At 44.4% G+C, this 18,960-nt stretch overlaps 1 protein-coding gene across 4 annotated transcripts in view; it reads right to left on the bottom strand.

Annotated features, from left to right (window-relative positions):
• Positions 1–461: 461 nt before the first annotated feature.
• Positions 462–18,960, bottom strand: part of LOC143277877 (sodium-coupled monocarboxylate transporter 1-like) — a 98,548-nt gene continuing 80,049 nt past the window's right edge. For all 4 annotated transcript variants that reach the window (XM_076582827.1, XM_076582826.1, XM_076582824.1 and 1 more), the window contains 5 exons: positions 18,247–18,333; positions 7,505–7,704; positions 4,066–4,166; positions 2,523–2,647; positions 462–2,046 (listed from right to left, as the gene is read on the bottom strand). In XM_076582827.1, coding sequence (XP_076438942.1) covers positions 1,828–2,046; positions 2,523–2,647; positions 4,066–4,166; positions 7,505–7,704; positions 18,247–18,333 — 732 coding nt within the window. In that variant the 3' untranslated portion in view covers positions 462–1,827. The remainder of the gene's footprint in view (positions 2,047–2,522; positions 2,648–4,065; positions 4,167–7,504; positions 7,705–18,246; positions 18,334–18,960) is intronic.

Here is an 18,960-nt window from a genome sequence, read left to right as displayed (position 1 = left end):
GCACGCTCACAGGCATACTCATATTCAAAAACATACACACGCACTCCAACCCCCACTCACAGAGTGTGCTTCGGATATCTGTATAATTATGTGCAAAATGTCTGAAGATCTTGAGAAACAAGTTGGGTTTTTTTTCTTGTATAAACATGAATCGTATAATGAAACGTAGGATGGCATCTAGTGGACAGTTTAAATAGTTATTATTCTAAAATGATTTGAACATGACTTTCAGGAAGATGTATACACAGAAAAATGTGTAGACGAGAAAAAAAAGAAACAAAAAAAAACAACAACAAATAAACATCAACAGGAAAAAAAATGATAATAAGAAAAGCGAATACAGTTGTTGTTTTTTTAAACGTATTGGGCTGTTTGGTATTTTCGTGTCACCATACCCAAAGCCACTTCATCACAAGCATCGTCAACATCATCATCTAACAACAAAAACAAAGACAATTAAGTTGCAAAATTAGTACATAACTATATTCATACAAGTCAGAAAAAACAGCAACATAAACAACAAGAAAACAACAAAATAAAGGAACTGTTTTGAAAATTTGAAAACCAGTACATAAATTTTTTTTAAAATCATAATATTGGAACACTTTTTCAGCAAACTGCTTTCGTCAAACGAAAAGACGAAGCAATTAAACAGAAAGATATCGCTTTAGCCCCGGCCAGTTATTAAACAAACGAACGACTGATCGATCTTTTTGTTTCTTTCATCCCAGTTAAAAGATATATGTTCTGTGTTATAAAGTAACATATATATATATATTATGTGTTATAAAGTAACATGTATGTGTTCTGTGTTATAAAGTAACGTATATGTATTCTGTGTTTTAAAGTAACATGTATATATTCTGTGTTGCAAAGTAACATATATGTATTCTTTGTTATAAAGTAACATGTATGTGTTCTGTGTTATAAAGTAACATATACGTATTCTGTGCTATAAAGTAACATGCATGTATTCTGTGTAACATGTATGTACGTTCGTTTTTGGTGTTCCTTTGTGTTTTGTTTCCTTTTTTTCCGGTCAAAGAAGGCAAAATTGTCGAAAAATCGTACCTATCTTCTGTCGTTATTTGAATTTTTGGTTGTTCAAGTTGTGTTTTTCGAGGAACGCTACAAACATCGTTTACTTTGTCATGCGATAATTTAATATGATTCAGTTTAAAAAAGAATCAAATAAGTAACTACCACATATACCAGATGCTTATTGAACAATGGTTGTTTAAACGTTTCAAAAGATGCGGCGTATGGAGGAAGGTGACTGGCTGATCAGAAAACAATTCGAAAAGAGGACAAGGTGGATTCTGCGACTGACTGTGTGATCAATCCATGGAGGAAAAAAACAAACAAACAAACAAACAAAAAAAACAAGAAACACACACACACACACACACACACAAACACAAACACACACACACACACTTTATTGCCATACGCTGTAAACTCTTGTCTTGACAACAATCAACTATTGTGAAATATTTGCCGATCTATCCAATCACCGGGAGCAAAACAAATGAAGGATGACAGGACAATCGTTGTAGTTCGCATCATCGATGACAGCTCCTGTCTTCAGATTCCCTGCTGAATATTCATTTTACAGTCCTCCACACGTCACCACATTCTTTGCAAACAAATCTAAAAACATTCATTTTTGCAGTCTCCACACAATTAAGGCACTTCATTCACTTCTATATTCCATGAGTCCACAACTATTTCCGCGGACGCGCGCGTGTGTGTGTGTGTGTACGTGCGTGCGTGTGTTTTCCCCCATTTTACGAAGTCGTGTCTGTTTAGGACAGAAACAAATGGCTCTCAAAGGTGAGTGGTCATCCTGTCATTTCCGTTGATGACATCATGGCCCTGTGTGTCGTCATTGATGAGGTCACTTCCACGTCCACTGTCCAAGGATGTGACGGATTCTTTTCCGTTGGAGACGGTGTAGATCGGTGCGTCGGAGACGTCACATTGACGCGATGTTTCAGACTCTGGCATGACGTCAAACTCTGTTTCGTCACCGTCGGGCCGGATGTCCTGCGACATTATGGTGAATGACTGTTACGTGTTGCAGACAACTCTACACCCCCTTCCCACCAAGAAAAGTCTTTTATGTCTCAGCTTCCTGTGTGTGTGTTTGTTTGGTGGTTCTTTTGTTGTGTTGGTTAGGATTGTTTTTTCTGTTCTTTTTATTTTCTCGTTCTATCTATTATTCCTTATTTCATCCTTATAAATCATCCTTTCCCCATTTTTCTTTGAGACTGTTGTTGAATTGCGAAGGTATTTCAAAACAGGGTCATAGTCTGCGCCTCACTTGAATCGAGCACAGACATACTGAACGAAAAAGGTGACTTTTGCTCCCCTCTTGAAGATATAGCAACAGTGGTTTACGTTTAATATATTATCTGCCATCAGCAAAGGTTCATGTTCTTGTAGGTAAAACAATGTGCAATGGAAATATTGAATTTACTTTCTGATTTAATATGTTCAAACGGTATTGTCACCTAACATACCTCTGGTTTGGGAAAGTCTGTGTTACAGCGAAGAGTCCTTCTCCAGGGGGCGGGGAGGCAGCAGAAGAGACGGTCAAACAGCGGAATCAGGTATTTGGGGTCTACTTCATCCATACTCATAGGGCCTGAAACACGTCACAACCAGGCACTGAGCTGACATTCAGTGAACCAGGTATGCAGTCATCCAGTCAACCTATCAGTCATCCAGTTAACTAATCCACCCACTCAAGCAGTCTGGGCTATTTGTGCACCAGCCGAACACCAAACTCTCCGCACTCTGCCGTAAGATTTGTGACAACTGCACTGGGAAGTTAGAACAAAGGAGATGGAAGATGCTTGTAGTGCGTTTGGCAGTGGATGGAAGAGGTGATAGTCAAACAAAGAGAAAAGGAAGGAGGCGAAATAAGAGAATGAAGAAAGATGGGACGTAGGTGAAGGACGAAGAAAGATGGGACGTAGGTGAAGGACGCAGCAGTCGGAGAAGAGGAGGGGGATGTGAGATAGGGGGTGGGGTTTTTTGTTGTTGTTTTTTGTTTTTTGTTGTTGTTTTTTTTTGGGGGGGAGGGGGGGGGGAGAAAAACAGGAAGAAGAGAAACAATAACGGTCATCAGCCAACCACAGCAAAAACAACGTTAACTCTCTCCATACGAACGGCGAAAGAGACGACGTTAACAGCGTTTCATCCCAATTACCATCATCAAAATATTGCAAGCGGAACGCTCTTATACTGAAGAGGTGAATGTTGACAAAGAATACCACAGTTCTGACGACGGAAGCTAAAGGTTGGGTCATTCAGACACCCACTGGACATCCGAGGGGTCTGTGTAAAGGAGAAGAGAGGACTGGCCGTACTGAGTGAGTTGACAACAACGAAAAACATACAACAAACGACAGCACACCCTCCACACACACACACACACACACAGGTAACGCGTGCGCGTATGAAGCGAGATAATCCAAGCGCGCTGGTTCGAATCACGGCTCAGCCGCCGATATTTTCTCCCCCTCCACTAGACCTTGAGTGGTGGTCTGGACGCTAGTCATTCGGATGAGACGATAAACCGAGGTCCCGTGTGCAGCATGCACTTAGCGCACGTAAAAGAACCCACGGTAACAAAAGGGTTGTTCCTAGCAAAATTCTTTAGAAAAATCCACTTCGATAGGAAAAAACAAATAAAACTGCATGCAGGAAAAAATACAAAAAAAAAAAAAAAAAGGGTGGCGCTGTCAGTGTAGCGACGCGCTCTCCCTGGGAGGGCATCCCGAATTTCACACAGAGAAATCTGTTGTGACAAAAAGGACAATACAATACAATACAATACAATACAATATACACACGCGTACATGCACAAACACGATCGATTGCGCACGCGCGTGCACACACACACACACACACACACACACAAGCACACACACTCATACAAACAAAAACTCGCGCGCAATCGCACACACACACACACTCACACACTTACCAAAAGCTCAAGAACCTAAAACATTTAAATACACATACGGATAAACAGAAAACACTCAGATGATAACTGACCAGTGATGAAGCTGATGACGAGGCCGACGATGATGACAGTGGCGACGCCGATGGACGGGTACCACAAATAAGACACGGTGTACAGCAGCTCGATTCCTGACCTGCATTGGTTTTTAAACTGTACGGCTGGCTGAAACTTCTGTTTCTGTTTGCGTCAACACAGAGCAGTCAAACACACACACACACACACACACATACTCACTCACTCACTCACTCACACGTCAAATATACTTCAAATTAGAGAAAGACAAGAGGCAAAGCCTTCATGGCTCACGTGTGATTTGTGCTCAACTAAAAACCTAAATGCCGGAGCCCACCATCTGAAACGAGTATTTGTAGAACCAAAATCTGCTTGCTGTTGAGAAGTATTTCGACGTGCAATTTGGTGTGCCACAAGGCTCTGTGCTTGGGCCCATTCTGTTTGTTTTCTATACACAACCGATTTCCACCATTATCAGGATTATTGTTATTCCCTACTTGTTGGTTCACCCAGCTACCTCATTGATAGGCTTCAGAAAGTTCAGAACCATGCTGTCTTTCAAGACGCTTTCGTTCCTCTAAATTTAGTCACGTTCCTTCTCTCCTTCATGCTTTACACTGGCTCCCAGTGCAAGACAGAATTATTTACAAAGTCGTCTGTCTTTGTTTCAAGTCCATTGAGGCTACTGGTCCACAGTATCTCTCTGATCTCATTCATCCTTACGTACCCTCACGCCAACTCCGCTCTCCTTCTGACACACGTTTGCTTAGGATCCTCCCTGCTCGAACCAAAACGTATGGCCAACGCTGTTTTTCATACCAAGCCCCCTTTCTTTGGAATCAACTTTCTCATCCTCTCTGTCACTTATCTTCGATGCAGTCTTTCAAATCCAGTCTGAAGACTCACCTTTTCCCCTCTTGAATAATTCTCAACAGCTCATCTCTTTCCAGTATGAACTAAAGTGACTATTAGTGAGTAAGCGAGTTTTGATAGTTTCAGAATTTGTTGGTTGTATTTTTGATTATGTACTATTTATGGTTGTGTGCTATGACTTGTGTGTGTGCATGCACGTGTGATTGTGTGTTGTGTGTGTGTGTGTGTGTTCGGGGGAGGGGGGGGGGTGAATGTTTTTTGATAATGTTTGGTATCTTGTGTTCAATTTTTCCTTTTTGATATTTACGAAGTGTTCTATTTGTAAACGCAGTGCGCAGTTCAAGCAAAATATAACAGTGCTTCGAAGTCAAGGTTCTAGGCAAAATGAAAGATCTGCTGATTTTGTTGGTCAGTTGTGGAAAGATTGTGCAGTGATGTTCTCTGTAAAATTTAGCGCGGACTCCTTCGCTTCCTTCCAATGTTTCTAAACACACACGTGAGCCCCCAAAAAGCAGTCACCTTCCAACAAAATACACGCCATCCAAAAAGCAGTCACCTTCCAACAAAACACACGCCACCCAAAAGGCAGTCACCTTCCAACAACACACACGCCACCAAAAAAGCAGTCACCTTCCAACAAAATACACGCCATCCAAAAAGCAGTCACCTTCCAACAAAACACACGCCACCCAAAAGGCAGTCACCTTCCAAAAACACACACGCCACCCAAAAAGCAGTCACCTTCCAACAACACACGCCACCCAAAAAGCAGTCACCTTCCAACAACACACGCCACTCAAAAAGCAGTCACCTTCCAACAACACACACGCCACCAAAAAAGCAGTCACCTTCCAACAACACACACGCCACCAAAAAAGCAGTCACCTTCCAACAAAACACGCCACCCAAAAGGCAGTCACCTTCCAACAAAACACGCCACCCAAAAGGCAGTCACCTTCCAACAACACACACGTCACCAAAAAGCAGTCACCTTCCAACAAAACACGCCACCCAAAAAGCAGTCACCTTCCAACAACACACACGTCACCAAAAAGCAGTCACCTTCCAACAACACACGCCACCCAAAAAAGCAGTCACCTTCCAACAACACACGCCACCCAAAAAGCAGTCACCTTCCAACAACACACACGCCACCCAAAAGGCAGTCACCTTCCAACAACACACGCCATCCAAAAGGCAGTCACCTTCCAACAAAACACGCCACCCAAAAGGCAGTCACCTTCCAACAACACACACGTCACCAAAAAAGCAGTCACCTTCCAACAACACACGCCACCCAAAAGGCAGTCACCTTCCAACAACACACGCCATCCAAAAGGTAGTCACCTTCCAACAAAACACGCCACCCAAAAAGCAGTCACCTTCCAACAACACACACGCCACCCAAAAAGCAGTCACCTTCCAACAACACACACGCCATCCAAAGCTGCACCAAGCAGATCAACACCACACAGCCCGGCCAAACCACAGGTGTATAAGATGCCAGGTTGCACAGTTTGAATCTTCTTAATTAACTCCTTAAATAGGCTAAATTTCTGTTTATTGATGGTGAAAACCCTGACTGACTATCCATGAAACAAGACAGTTTACATTACAGCGTTTGGTATTTTAAAAAAGAGATAACTTGTGCATTAAATATTTTGGGGCTTATATTGTGCTTCGTCACTGAATACAACAGTTAACAATATTAATGAACAAGAGAGGCAAGGCCTTCAAGACTCACTTGTGATACACTTTTAAAAAAAAATCTAATCGTTAAAATGTGTATTTGTTATTATAAACCTTCGCGTTAAAAAAAAAAAAAAGAACAAAAAAAAGTCCTGACCAGATTCGAATTAAGTCCCCTAGCATTAATTACAGAGTTATTTCCCTTTTTTACTATCTGCACCAAAACGTTTGCAAAATAAATAAAACTTCCATGCTTAGCAAAAGAAGTTCCTGTTTGAACAAAAAATGATAATAATGACTGCTCTTGTTGTTGGGTCAGAATATCAGATCAAAGTGCCAAGTTTAGAGAATACAAAAAATATAAATATAACAGTAAATGCTGTTTGCATATAATTAGGCTTCATTTTTTTTTTTTTTTTTTTTTTGGTGCCCATCCCAGAGGTGCAATATTGTTTTAAACATGATGACTGGAAAGAACTGAATTTTTCCTATTTTTATGCCTAATTTGGTGTCAACTGACAAAGTATTTGCAGAGAAAATGTCAATGTTAAAGTTTACCACGGACACACACACACACACACACACACACACACACAGACAACCGAACACCGGGTTAAAACATAGACTCGCTTTATTTACACAAGTGAGTCAAAAATGGACTGAAGTTAAACTAAACTGCGGAGAACTGACACGTTGATGGACAGAAAGGCAGAGAGAGGAAGGGTGGTGGAAGGGAAGGAAGGAGATTGACACTGACACACAGACAGGGCAGGGACAGAGAAACACAGAGAAACAGGCAGACAGAGGGACACAGAGAAGGGCACACAGTGAAACATGAAGACAGACAGACACGGATACAAGACATGCAGGCTCCAAAGCATCATCAATTCTCCTCACGGTTCTACAATCGGCGCTGGGGTGGTTGAGACAGTCGACGTCAGAGGTGTCATGAGGATGGTGGTGGTGTCAGACGCGTTCACAGACACGCAGCCGTTGGTGGGAAAGGGGAGGGGGTTTGGGGTGGGGGGGAGGTTGTAGGCTCCGATGCTGATCCACATGGGGAAAGCCAGACCCAGCAAACCGCCCACCACCGCTCCCTGAATGGAGTGATGATAATAATAATTAGTATTAAATTTCATAAAGCGCTGAATCTTGTGCAAAGACAAATCAAGGCGCTTTCACAGGTCATTCACACGCATGCATAACTCTAAACTGGAGAAAATGAAGACAAGGAAGAGGCAGTGGATGAAGGCTATCTTGGGAAGAGGTGGGTTTAAAGCCAGACGTGAAAGAGGTGAGTGCGGAGACCTGACGGACGAAGCGATAGAAGTTCATTCAAAATGAAAGGTCCAAAGACAGAGAAAGAACGGCGGCTGACAGTGGTGTTGGAATCTGGGTGTGCAGAAACAGTGGATCCAAAGTAGATCGTAGAGAGCGAGGTGGGGTGTAGAGGTGAAGGCAGCCAGAGAGACAGGAAAATTTGTGAATACATTTATAACATGGAGTGCTGATCATGTACTTTATTCTGTGTGAGACAGGGAGCTAATAGAGATACTGCAAAAGAGGAGTGATGTGCTCAGATCTGTTCTTTCTGAGGACAAGTCGGGCAGCAGAGTTCTGTATGCACTGAAGGGACTGGATGGATGAAACAAGCAAACTAGTCAATATATAGTTACAGAAGTCAAGGCGAGAGAGAATGAGAGAAACAGGTCCAGATGTTGCGTCGGTGGACAGATACTTCCGAACAGAACTGATGCGCCGCAATTGACAATAGCAAGGATCGACAGGTCTGACTGATAAAATTTTGCACGGACAATGTGTTGTCAAGGACAACGCTGAGGTTCCTGACTGAGCTGGAAAGAGGGATGGATGTACTGTCATGTTTGATTGTGTCAGTAACTTTTGTATCACTGTCATCCTCGTAATCATCACCTTCACCTGCTGTTTTGCCCTGCCATGACCCCACACCCAACTTAACGCCATGGGGGAAGTCCTCGAATTACTCCAGTGGAAACACTTCAGCCTTTGCCTTATTCACTTCAGTTTCTCAAGGAGGCGTCACTGTGTTCAGACAAATCCATATACTTTCACTACAAGACATCTGCTAAACATGTGCCTACCAACAGCGTAACCACATGCGCATAGTCAGGCCTTGAGGGAAAAATAAGATAAGATTAAAAAAAGAATAGAAAGAAATGAAATAATCTTGGTAGTCCGTCGGGAGCCGGCAATGACAAGGTCTGCGTAATCAACGAGGACAGCGCATGTGACTCCGCAGCCCAAAGCTGGAAGCACACAGGTGCCCAGGTGTCGCAGCAATGGTCTGAATTTTGAACTGAGGAGGACGAGGCCCTATGTTGTCTGTCCCTTGCAGCGGCGAAACCACACTGGGTTTCGGGAAGTTTGTTCTCAGAGATATTGGTGATGAGCCTGTTGAGGAAGATGCAGGCAAGTGTCTTTCCAGTGACAGAGAGAAGAGAAATTCCTCTGTAATTGCCACAGTCTGATTTTGCCCCTTTCTTCTTGTAAAGCGCCACAATAGTGGCATCTCGGAGGTCTGCTGGCATGTCTTCTTCCTCCCAGATAATCGAGAGGACGTCGTGGAACGCTTTTAAAGCTGTGGTTCCAAGTGCTTTGTACACTTCAGCAGGAATTCCATCTTTTCCTGGTGCTTTCCCGCAGTTCATTTCCTTTATGGCAGTCCTAACTTCATCCTCAGTGGGGGGTAGGTCGAGGTCCTCCTGTGTAAGCTTCTGGAGTATCTGTTGTAGAGCTTCCTGGTCAACAGTAGATGGCTGATTGAAAAGTTGTGAAGTGCTCTTCCCACCTTGCACTGACCTCCTTGTCTTTGATAGTGGCAGAGCCATCAGCAGAAAGCAGAGGGGCTGTTCCTCATCATGAGGGGCCGTAGACAGACTTGATGGCGCTGAACAGCATCTTGGAGTTGTTAGTGTCTGCATAGAGCTGCACTTCATCAACCTTCTTCCACCATTGGTCTTACATGGCGCGGAGTTTTCTCTGGACTGTGGTCCGACAGCATTGTCATGGCTGTCTCTGTGACGACGTCTTTAAACTGGATCCACTTTTCCTCTGGTCCACCAGTTAGTGGTCCTGTCGCCTCAAACTTATCATCAAGTCTGGCTTGGAATTCCTGCTGGTATCTGGGTGACAGGAGTCTAGCTGTGTTGAGGGCCTCTCTAACGAGCTTTGGGCGTTTACGGTGGAGGGGGACTATGCAGATGTTGAGCTCAGCTCTAACAAGCCTGTGATCCATCCAGGAATCTGCACCACGCACTGCCCTGGTGATGAGGAGGTTGCTGCTGTGACGTTGGTGGGTGATGATAAAGTTGATGAGACGCCATTTTTTACATCTGGGGTGCATCCATGTCGTTTTGTACCTATCAGCCTGCCTGAACGTTGTGTTAGTTATCAGCAGGTCATGCTCTGTATATTTGCTCAGTAGGAGGCCATGCTGTTCATCTTCCCAACTCCATGCTTCCCTATCACTCCTTTCCATTGCTCACAGTCTCTGCCAGCTCTGGCGTTGAAGTTGCATAGAACCATGAATTTGTCGGAGGCAGATGTGGTGTGCAGCAGAGTATCCAAGTCAGCGTAAAACTGTTCTTTGATCACCTCTGTGCTCGTCAAGCGTACGCGCTCATGACAGTGACGAAGCGCTTGTTGCTGATAGGGAGGCAAAGTTTTAACAGTCTTTCATTGATGCCAGTGGGTTGATCGGGAATGTGCTTAAGGAGGCTAGACTTGATGCCAAATCCAACTCTGTGAATTCTGTCCTCGTTCTGGGCCGTGCCTTTCCAGAAGAACGTGTATCCGCTGTCTGCCTCTGTTGATGCTTCTTCAGCAAGCCAAGCTTTGCCGAGAGCTGCGAAGTCAGTGCTATATCTTGACAGTTCTTTGGCAGTGAGAGCTGTCCCTTGAGATGTTGTCTCTGTCCATGAGGGTCCTTACTTTCCATGTCCCGAGTAAGTTTTTTCTTTCTCTGTTGGAATCGACCGCAAATGGTTAAGTCCGCCAGCCGTGGTGAGCTGGCCGGACGGTTGAGGGCAGGCTTTGTTTGGACTACCTTTTCTAGGCCCCTCCCTTACTAGGGTGAACAGTGCTGTCCTGACGAGGCTGCTCAGTTGCCTGAGATGCTGCCGAAGTTCTTGGCTGCCCTGGGTTCAGAGAACAGTGACCGCTGGTCCCAGGCCGCCTACGTGCAGGCTCGTGACTATGACTCCCAGTGGTTACCTCCACCTGTCACTTTCGCCACTCCATCGCCGCAGGGCTTGTGGTTTTGGAAGTTGTGGGGCTGGGTTACACAGACACCTGTGCATGAGTTTGACTAATTCCTCGGGTACCAAGAAAGTTCCTGGCATCAAAGGGTTAAGTGGAAGAGCCGTTGCACATGGGCAATCCCACTCTCTCAGCAGGAGAAACCTTGATCCAGTGGCATGGAAAACAGTTACGTCTGGAGACCTCCCCTGCTGCAGTGAATGACCAAGACTCCTTTCGTGACTCGCCTTGCTCTGAGCGCTCCACAGCGCCTGCTGGAACTGCCTTCCTGGTCTTTGGACATGATGGTTTCCTCCGCCCAATCAGTCTTCGCATGCGTAGGTAGACAAGCCCTAACTTACCGAGGGTTTGAGACTCGTCGGCTACCCTCACCCGGTTCTGCCGGCCAGTGGAAGCCTTGTCCGGGGTGTGGCCGCTGTTGCATGCAAACAGCTACAGGGAGCCACAGGTGAGAGCTGGGTGCCAGGTGGGGACCAAAGCGGACTAACTACTCCGGAGAGCACCACGTGTTCCCCCGTCAGAGGTACTACCCCTCCCTGAAACCCTGTATAATAATGATAATTGAAATAACTCATAGGGAAGTGTGTTTCTGGGCGGATGCTTGGAACCATTTTCCAGACACGACATTGGTCTGATCTACTGGATTTACCGCTGGGGATGAGTTTAACCGTATCCCCGGAGGTGCTTTGAATCATACCGAAATTAATCCCCTCAAAACTAAAACTAGAACCCTTTTGAATATACCCCCCCAAACTACGGGAGCAGCTTGATAGATATATTCTATGTTGCATGGTGATAGTGGTAGTGGTGGTGGCGGCGACGGTGATGGTGGCGTGTGTGAATGTGCGTGTGTCTTTCTTTTTAATATAACGTCTATTAGCTTTGAGTGATATTAAAACGAGGGAGGGGGTGGGGGCTTGGGGGGGGGGGGGAGGAGTTGGGGAGGCGGGTGTGTGTGTGTGTGGGGGGGGGGGTAAATGCAGTATCATGATGGTGCTTTAAACGTGCCAATTACTGAAGATGGGATTACTTCAGCCATCAAAAGACAAGAAAGGCAAAACTGGTGGCGAAGACCTGACCTTCTATGAATATATCATTAACAGCGTCCCTTTGCTTACATATCCATGATGCAAATTATTTAACAAGGTACTGGATGAAGGTTTCGTGCCAGAAAAAACGGATATCGGGCTTGATATCACTATTGTATAAAGACAAAGGTGACACACTTGACTGTGATAATGATAGGGGAATAACTTTTGCTCAGCTGTGTTGGAAAACTGTTCACTTTAGTGCTAAGTGCTAGACTGACTGATTATATCATTAATGCAAACCATTCACTTTCAGGGGCCCAAACAGGATTTTGACAATCCCATTCTACGTAAAATCAAAAGTCTGTTTTTAAAGTCACTAACTGATGTTTTTTTTCTCCATGAAACAGAAGAAACTTCTGCTTTTGTTCATGGAAAAAAAAACCTTTGATTCGGTTTGGAGAAGTGGGTTGTGGCAAAAACTTGAACGCGTGAATGTTAAAATTTTGCGTGTCATAATGAGCATGTATGATACACGAATACATCATGTGTATTTTCAAATGGTGAAAAATCGGAATTTTTTTTTGACCGTCGTAGTTATGCAACGCTTGGCGGACCCATCACGAGAGAGGTGTGTGTGGGCAGTATTTGAAATTGTGTATGTGGCTGAAACCGCCAGGTGTTAAAATCACTCTGGGCAGTGTATGACAGACAGCCTACAAGCTTCAAAACAAATATAAGTGATTTTTCTGTGAAGTTGATTAATAATTTGTTATCGCGTTATTGTTTAATGTTTGAATTATTAGTAAATTATTGAGAGGGCTCAAAACTTGTCATCGCATTGTTGTTTAGTTTTTGAATTGTTAGTGAATGACAGAGAGGGCCTAGAAGCGGTGCAGCACCGGCTGGGAGCGCGCGCGGGTTGACCGTTGTAGTTATGCAACGCTTGGCGGACCCATCACGAGAGAGGTGTGTGTGGGCAGTATTTGAAATTGTGTATGTGGCTGAAACCGCCAGGTGTTAAAATCACTCTGGGCAGTGTATGACAGACAGCCTACAAGCTTCAAAACAAAGATAAGTTATTTTTCTGTGAAGTTGATTAATAATTTGTTATCGCGTTATTGTTTAATGTTTGAATTATTAGTAAATTATTGAGAGGGCTCAATATTAGAGAAGGACCTGTATTTTTCTGCAAAATAAAATCTGCTACGCAAAAATACCCAGATGCACCCTTCCACTGGCTAAGAGGAGACAACCTGACAAAATCCCCAATCCCACGGCTTACATAGAGTACCAATGGGATGAATGGCTGTTGGGTTAAACAGTCACTAACTGTATGCAGTCTGGCCTTAGGGCAACACCAGGCTGACGGACTCCACACAGATGGACATCCATTGCCCTTCCCTGATAAGAGGCTCTGTCAGGGCGACCAAATTTTTTCCCTCAGCACATAGAACACCATTCTATGGATACCAACAAAACCCTGTCTCGCGTGCACCTTGGGGATCAGCTGCATAGCACAAGACATAAATTCAGATCCCCAAAACCCCAAAACAGGCGTGGCAAAAGAGGTGGGAAAAGATTGTGCTTATGTAGCAGAATGACAAAAGCAGAGCGGCTGTCAAAGAAATTCTTTAGAATCGGCAGTTGGAATTGTTCCAGCGCAAGAATGAGAATCTCAACAATTGAGAAATTGGCATATGATTTTGACATTTTATGTCTCCAAGAGACCGGGACAAGTGCAGACAGACCAATACATTTTGAGAATTTCACAGTCTTTCAAAGGAATGAAGGAAGAGGAGTAGCAATCATACTGAACAAAAACCTAAAAAACAAAGTTTCCACCATAAATCTAGAGAAATGGTGTAGCAACTCATGTGAACTAGTGGGGGTGCGTCTCGAAAAACCTGACGGAATTCACAAAAGCATCATGCTCATCAATGCCTATGTTCACCCAGGAACCTGCACAACAAAAGAGGATTGGGCCTTTTTAGAGGAAATAGAGAACGAACTTGGAGACTCAGTCATTATCTGTGGAGACCTCAATGCAAGATCGAGGCTATGGGACCAGCAGAACATCAACCCACAAGGACTCGCACTTGAAGGAATGATAGGGGAAATTCTTCTTAGCCCATTAACAACCACATCCCCAACTCGCCTTGGAACAAGACAAGGGGACAGTGACAGTGTGATCGACATCACTCTAACATCTCCAAAATTCAGAGCAGAAATGAACGCAGAGACGCTTCCACACCAAGGCAGTGACCACCTCCCGGTAGTGTTCAGTCTACAGAAACTGTCAGATAAACCCTGTATGAAACCGCGTGATCCATTTCAGTATGAAACCAAAGAGACAACTGTCATCGAAAAATTAAGACGCAGAAGAAACAAAAGAACGGCACCGAACAGGATGCAAACTATTCAGCCCCCATGGTGGAATACTGACACAGAGAGAGCCTGGATAGAAAAACATGCGGCTGTCAAACTTTGGCAAAAAGAAAGAACAAAACTATCTCCGGACAAAGATATTGAAACAAAAATGAAAGAAAAAACTAAACAGTTTGAAATCATTGCTCAAGAGGCCAAAAATGACAAGTGGAAACAGTTTTGCGAGGCACTCAGTTATGACTCAACATTGACAGAGTTCTGGCAATTTTATCGTCGCATGGAAGGGAAAACGTGCACAACAACAACCCCAGACATGGTAGACACTGACGGAACCAAGCTTAAGACAAACGAAGAAAAAGGATCCGCCCTGCTCAAACGTTTCATACAACAGAGCGATCAAAGAAACTTAGATGAGAAAAAGAAATATGTTGAGGAGTTAAACCAAACCCTTATGCAGACTGGACCTGATGATGACTTGACAATAGATGATCTAAACGAAGCAATAGCTAAATGCAAGAAAGAATCAGCTCCTGGCCCAGACAAAGTTCGCTACTCGGACATCAAGGAACTATCGGAAGAAGACAGAAGCAACCTTTTCAATCTATATCAAAACAGTTTCCACAATGGACATGTGCCGGAGGACTGGACACACAGCTTCTTAAAACCCATACCAAAACCAGGAAAGGACCATCATCAAGTAAGCGGCTACCGGATCCTAACCATGCAAAACATTGCCGGAAAGCTCATGGAACGCATGATAGCCAGGAAACTTGCAAGGGATCTTGAACACAGGCACATTCTCCCTTCAAATCAAGGTGGTTACAGAACAGGCAAGTCCACATGGGAAAACGCAGCTGCTTTTGCATATGAGGTGTATGAAGGATTTCAAAGAAAAGAAGAAACACTAGCAGTAGCAATCGATCTTGAAGATGCCTACAATAAAGTCCAGTTTGTGCACCTCATGGAGCTGCTACTAAGGTATGGAGTAAGTTTGACACTGACAAGATGGATAGCAGCAGCGCTTCAGGAAAGAACCGTCGTCCTGCGCCTCGGAGATTGGATGTCTGCACCTTCTAAACTATCCATGGGACTGCCACAAGGGTCTTCGCTCTCTCCTGTCCTCTACAATGTCTACACGAAGGGCCTTGCAGACTTAAACAACAATGGAATAGCTCGGGTGCTTACTCTTGTGGATGATGGCCTGGTCTTCAAAACTTCGAAAGATGCTCAGGAAAGAACTAAAGCCGTCCAGAAACAACTTAACAATATTGCTCAATGGTGCAAAGACACAGGATCTTCCATCAATCCAGCGAAAGCCCACACTACCTAGGAATACACTTCGACAGGATGCTGACCTTCAGAAAACATACGGAAAATACTGTTCTCAAATGCAAAAAGGGCCTTTCAGTCTTAAAACCAATGACAACCAAAGGTATTGAACAACGCCACCTCTTCCTGCTATACCAATCACTCGTCCTCAGTGTGATCGACTATGGATTTGGGCTAACAACACCGTCTCAAAGCAACTCCTAAAATTAGAAAGAGTTCAAAATGAAGCTATGAGGCTGATCCTTGGAACAACAAAAGACACGCCCACAGAAACCATGCGATACCTGCTTGACCTTCCTTCAGTGCAGGCCAGAAACAAGTTAGAACAGGTCAAGACCTACTTCAAAGCATTAGAAAACCCTCAAAACCCACTGCATGACGCAGTCAAAGAACCAAAAGGCAGCCGCCTAGGACGAGGAAGATCATGGATGGGGCAAGCAGAAGACACAATCCAGCTAGTATGCCGACTACAAGACCTGAAAGAAACAAAAGAATGGGAGAAAACCCCCGAAAACCTCAACCATCTATTCAACACAGCCATTTCACCCACTCTAGGAAGACATTGTCGGGAATGGCCAGAGGGCAAAACTGATGCGGAAGTGAAGCTACTCATAGAAGAAAACAGTAAAGAAGAGGACATCATCATATACACAGATGGCTCAGTCACCAAAGACCAGTCTGGTTGGGGATTCACTGCGAAACAAAATGGAAAAACAATTTTGGAAGAGAATGCTGCCTACAAAGTCACAACCTCCAGCCTAACGATGGAAGTTGAAGCTGCGACACATGCCCTCCAGTGGCTATCGTCTATCCATACGCCCGGAAACCAACATGCCATGATTCTAACCGACTCAATGAACCTCATACAGAAAACTGAAAACGGAATGGGAAGCCCAGAGTGGCAAAAGGCAATGTGCAACTTTCAGATTAAAAAACTCACATGGTCATACTGCCCGGGACATGCAGGTGTTAAGGGAAATGAGCGAGCTGACAGACTTGCTGGTAACGCAACACCAACGAGCGGCCTACATCTAGGAAAATCGGAAATCCTCAGAAAAGTCAAAGAATATCAAAAAGAACAGGTACAAGGCCATCACACCATCGATCGCCTCAAAGAAATAAAAGCAGAGAGAGGGAGTGGCCATAAGTCTAACACGAAAGGTAGAGCACGATGCTTTACATTACAAACAAATATCGGCATCATTTCCAAACCAACATTGCGCAAATTTCTTCAAAACGGAACAGTCTCTGTGGGCTTTTCCAAATACAATAGACTGAGCAACACACTAGACGCCACGTTCTTGGCATCAGAGATCTTTTCCCATCCCTCTTGCGGCCAATCAGTGGCAGCCTCTGTGCGTGTGTGTATATGTGTGTTTGTGTGCATGTGTGGGTCTGTATTTTTGAGTGCGTTTGTGCATGCGCGAGAGTGTAAGTGTACACAAGTACAAGTGTCAGTAGAGTTCTGTGCACGTGCGTGCGTGTGTGTGTGTGTGTGTGTGAGGGGGAGGTGGGGGTGCGGGGGGAGGTGGGGTAGAGGATGAGGTATGTGAGTGTATGCATGCCTACACTGTGGGAGCAACAGGATATTGGAACGTATATATATATATATATATATATATATATATATATGTATATATATATATATATATATATATATATATCTGTGTGTGGAGATATGGGCATATGTGTGTGTGCTTGTACAAGTAAGTGTTCATCTGTGTGTGTGTGTGTGTGTGTGTGTGTACTGTGGAAGCTGCGATACGTATATGTATTTAACTGTGCTTTCATATCTGTGAAACTGCATGTTCGGTGCATATCTGTTATGCATGTGTGGGTGTATATGTAAATGTGTGTCTTCATGTTTTACATCTATTTGCTTATTTATCATCATTGTTATCTTATTTATTTATTTATTATTGTTATTAATTTATTATTATTATTATTATTACTACTACTACATTTTTTTATAATTTATTTATTCATTTATTTGTGTAAGCTTATCTATTATTTATTCACCTTTTTTCTTTTCTTTGTTTTTCCTCAAGGCCTGACAAAGCGCGTTGGGTTACGCTGCTGGTCAGGCATCTGCTTGGCAGATGTGGTGTAGCGTATATGGATATGTCCGAACGCAGTGACGCCTCCTTGAGCTACTGAAACTGAAACTGATCTAATCATGCATTGTATTTCGCAGGGAAAACCATCGTTTTCTTTTATCCAGGGGCTTGGGGGAGTGGATAAGTTTGAGGCCATACCAAATCTACGCCCCGGGGGGAAAATGAGAAAGGGGTATATCCAGTCAGTTACTGGCAACAGTTGAAGAAGCAATGACCACTTTGATGTCCTTAGTGTCTTTGTCTTGATTATCAGTGTTGTCACTACCATCAGGAAGAGACACACACACACACACACACACACGCACGCACGCGCACACACACACACACACACACACACACACACACACAGAGTACAGTCACAGTGTGTGTGTGTGTGTGTGTGTGTGTGTGTGTGTGTGTGAGGTTACATGAGTGCGCGTGTGTGTATGAATGTGTCTGTCCAGGAGAAGCCGAGAGAGAGACAGGCAGGTGAGAGACTCACGTATCCGTTAGCCCAGGGGAACACTCCGCCCAGAAGAAACAGTCCCAGCACGGGTCCTGAGGCTGCCCCTGTGAAACTGAGGGAGGCCTGACACACACACACACACACACACACACACACACATCACACACACACACATCACACACCACACACACACACACATACACATCACACACACACACATACACCACACACACACACACGCGCGCGTGCGCGCTCGCACGCACGCGCACGCACACACGCACGCACACACATGTTACCCTGGGTTCTTTTATGTGCGCAAAGTGCCTGCTGCACACTGGATCCTGATTTATCGTCTCATCCAAAAGACAACTGTCATCCAGTCGATGGGAGGAGAGAGGAAGGGGTTGGGCAAAATTCACAGTCTGTGCGGGAATCGAACCGTGGACACTCGCTTCCTCGCCAGGCTGCCACTCATTGTGACTGCTTTGTGACTGCTGTGTGATTGATTTGTGACTGTTGCGCGGCTGTTGTGGGACTGCTTTGTGACTGCTGTTGTGGGACTGCTTTGTGACTGCTTTCTGACTGCTCTGTGACTGCTGTGTGAATGCTTTGTGACTGCTTTTTGACTGCTTTGTGACTGCTTTTTGACTGCTGTGTGACTGCTTTTTGACTGCTGTGTGACTGCTTTTTGACTGCTCTGTGACTGCTTTTTGACTGCTGTGTGACTGATTTGTGACTGCTGTGTGACTG

Source organism: Babylonia areolata, chromosome 35, assembly GCF_041734735.1.
Source record: "Babylonia areolata isolate BAREFJ2019XMU chromosome 35, ASM4173473v1, whole genome shotgun sequence".
NCBI classification, from domain to species: Eukaryota; Metazoa; Mollusca; class Gastropoda; order Neogastropoda; family Buccinidae; genus Babylonia; species Babylonia areolata.
This window is presented reverse-complemented; position numbering and strand designations above follow the sequence as displayed.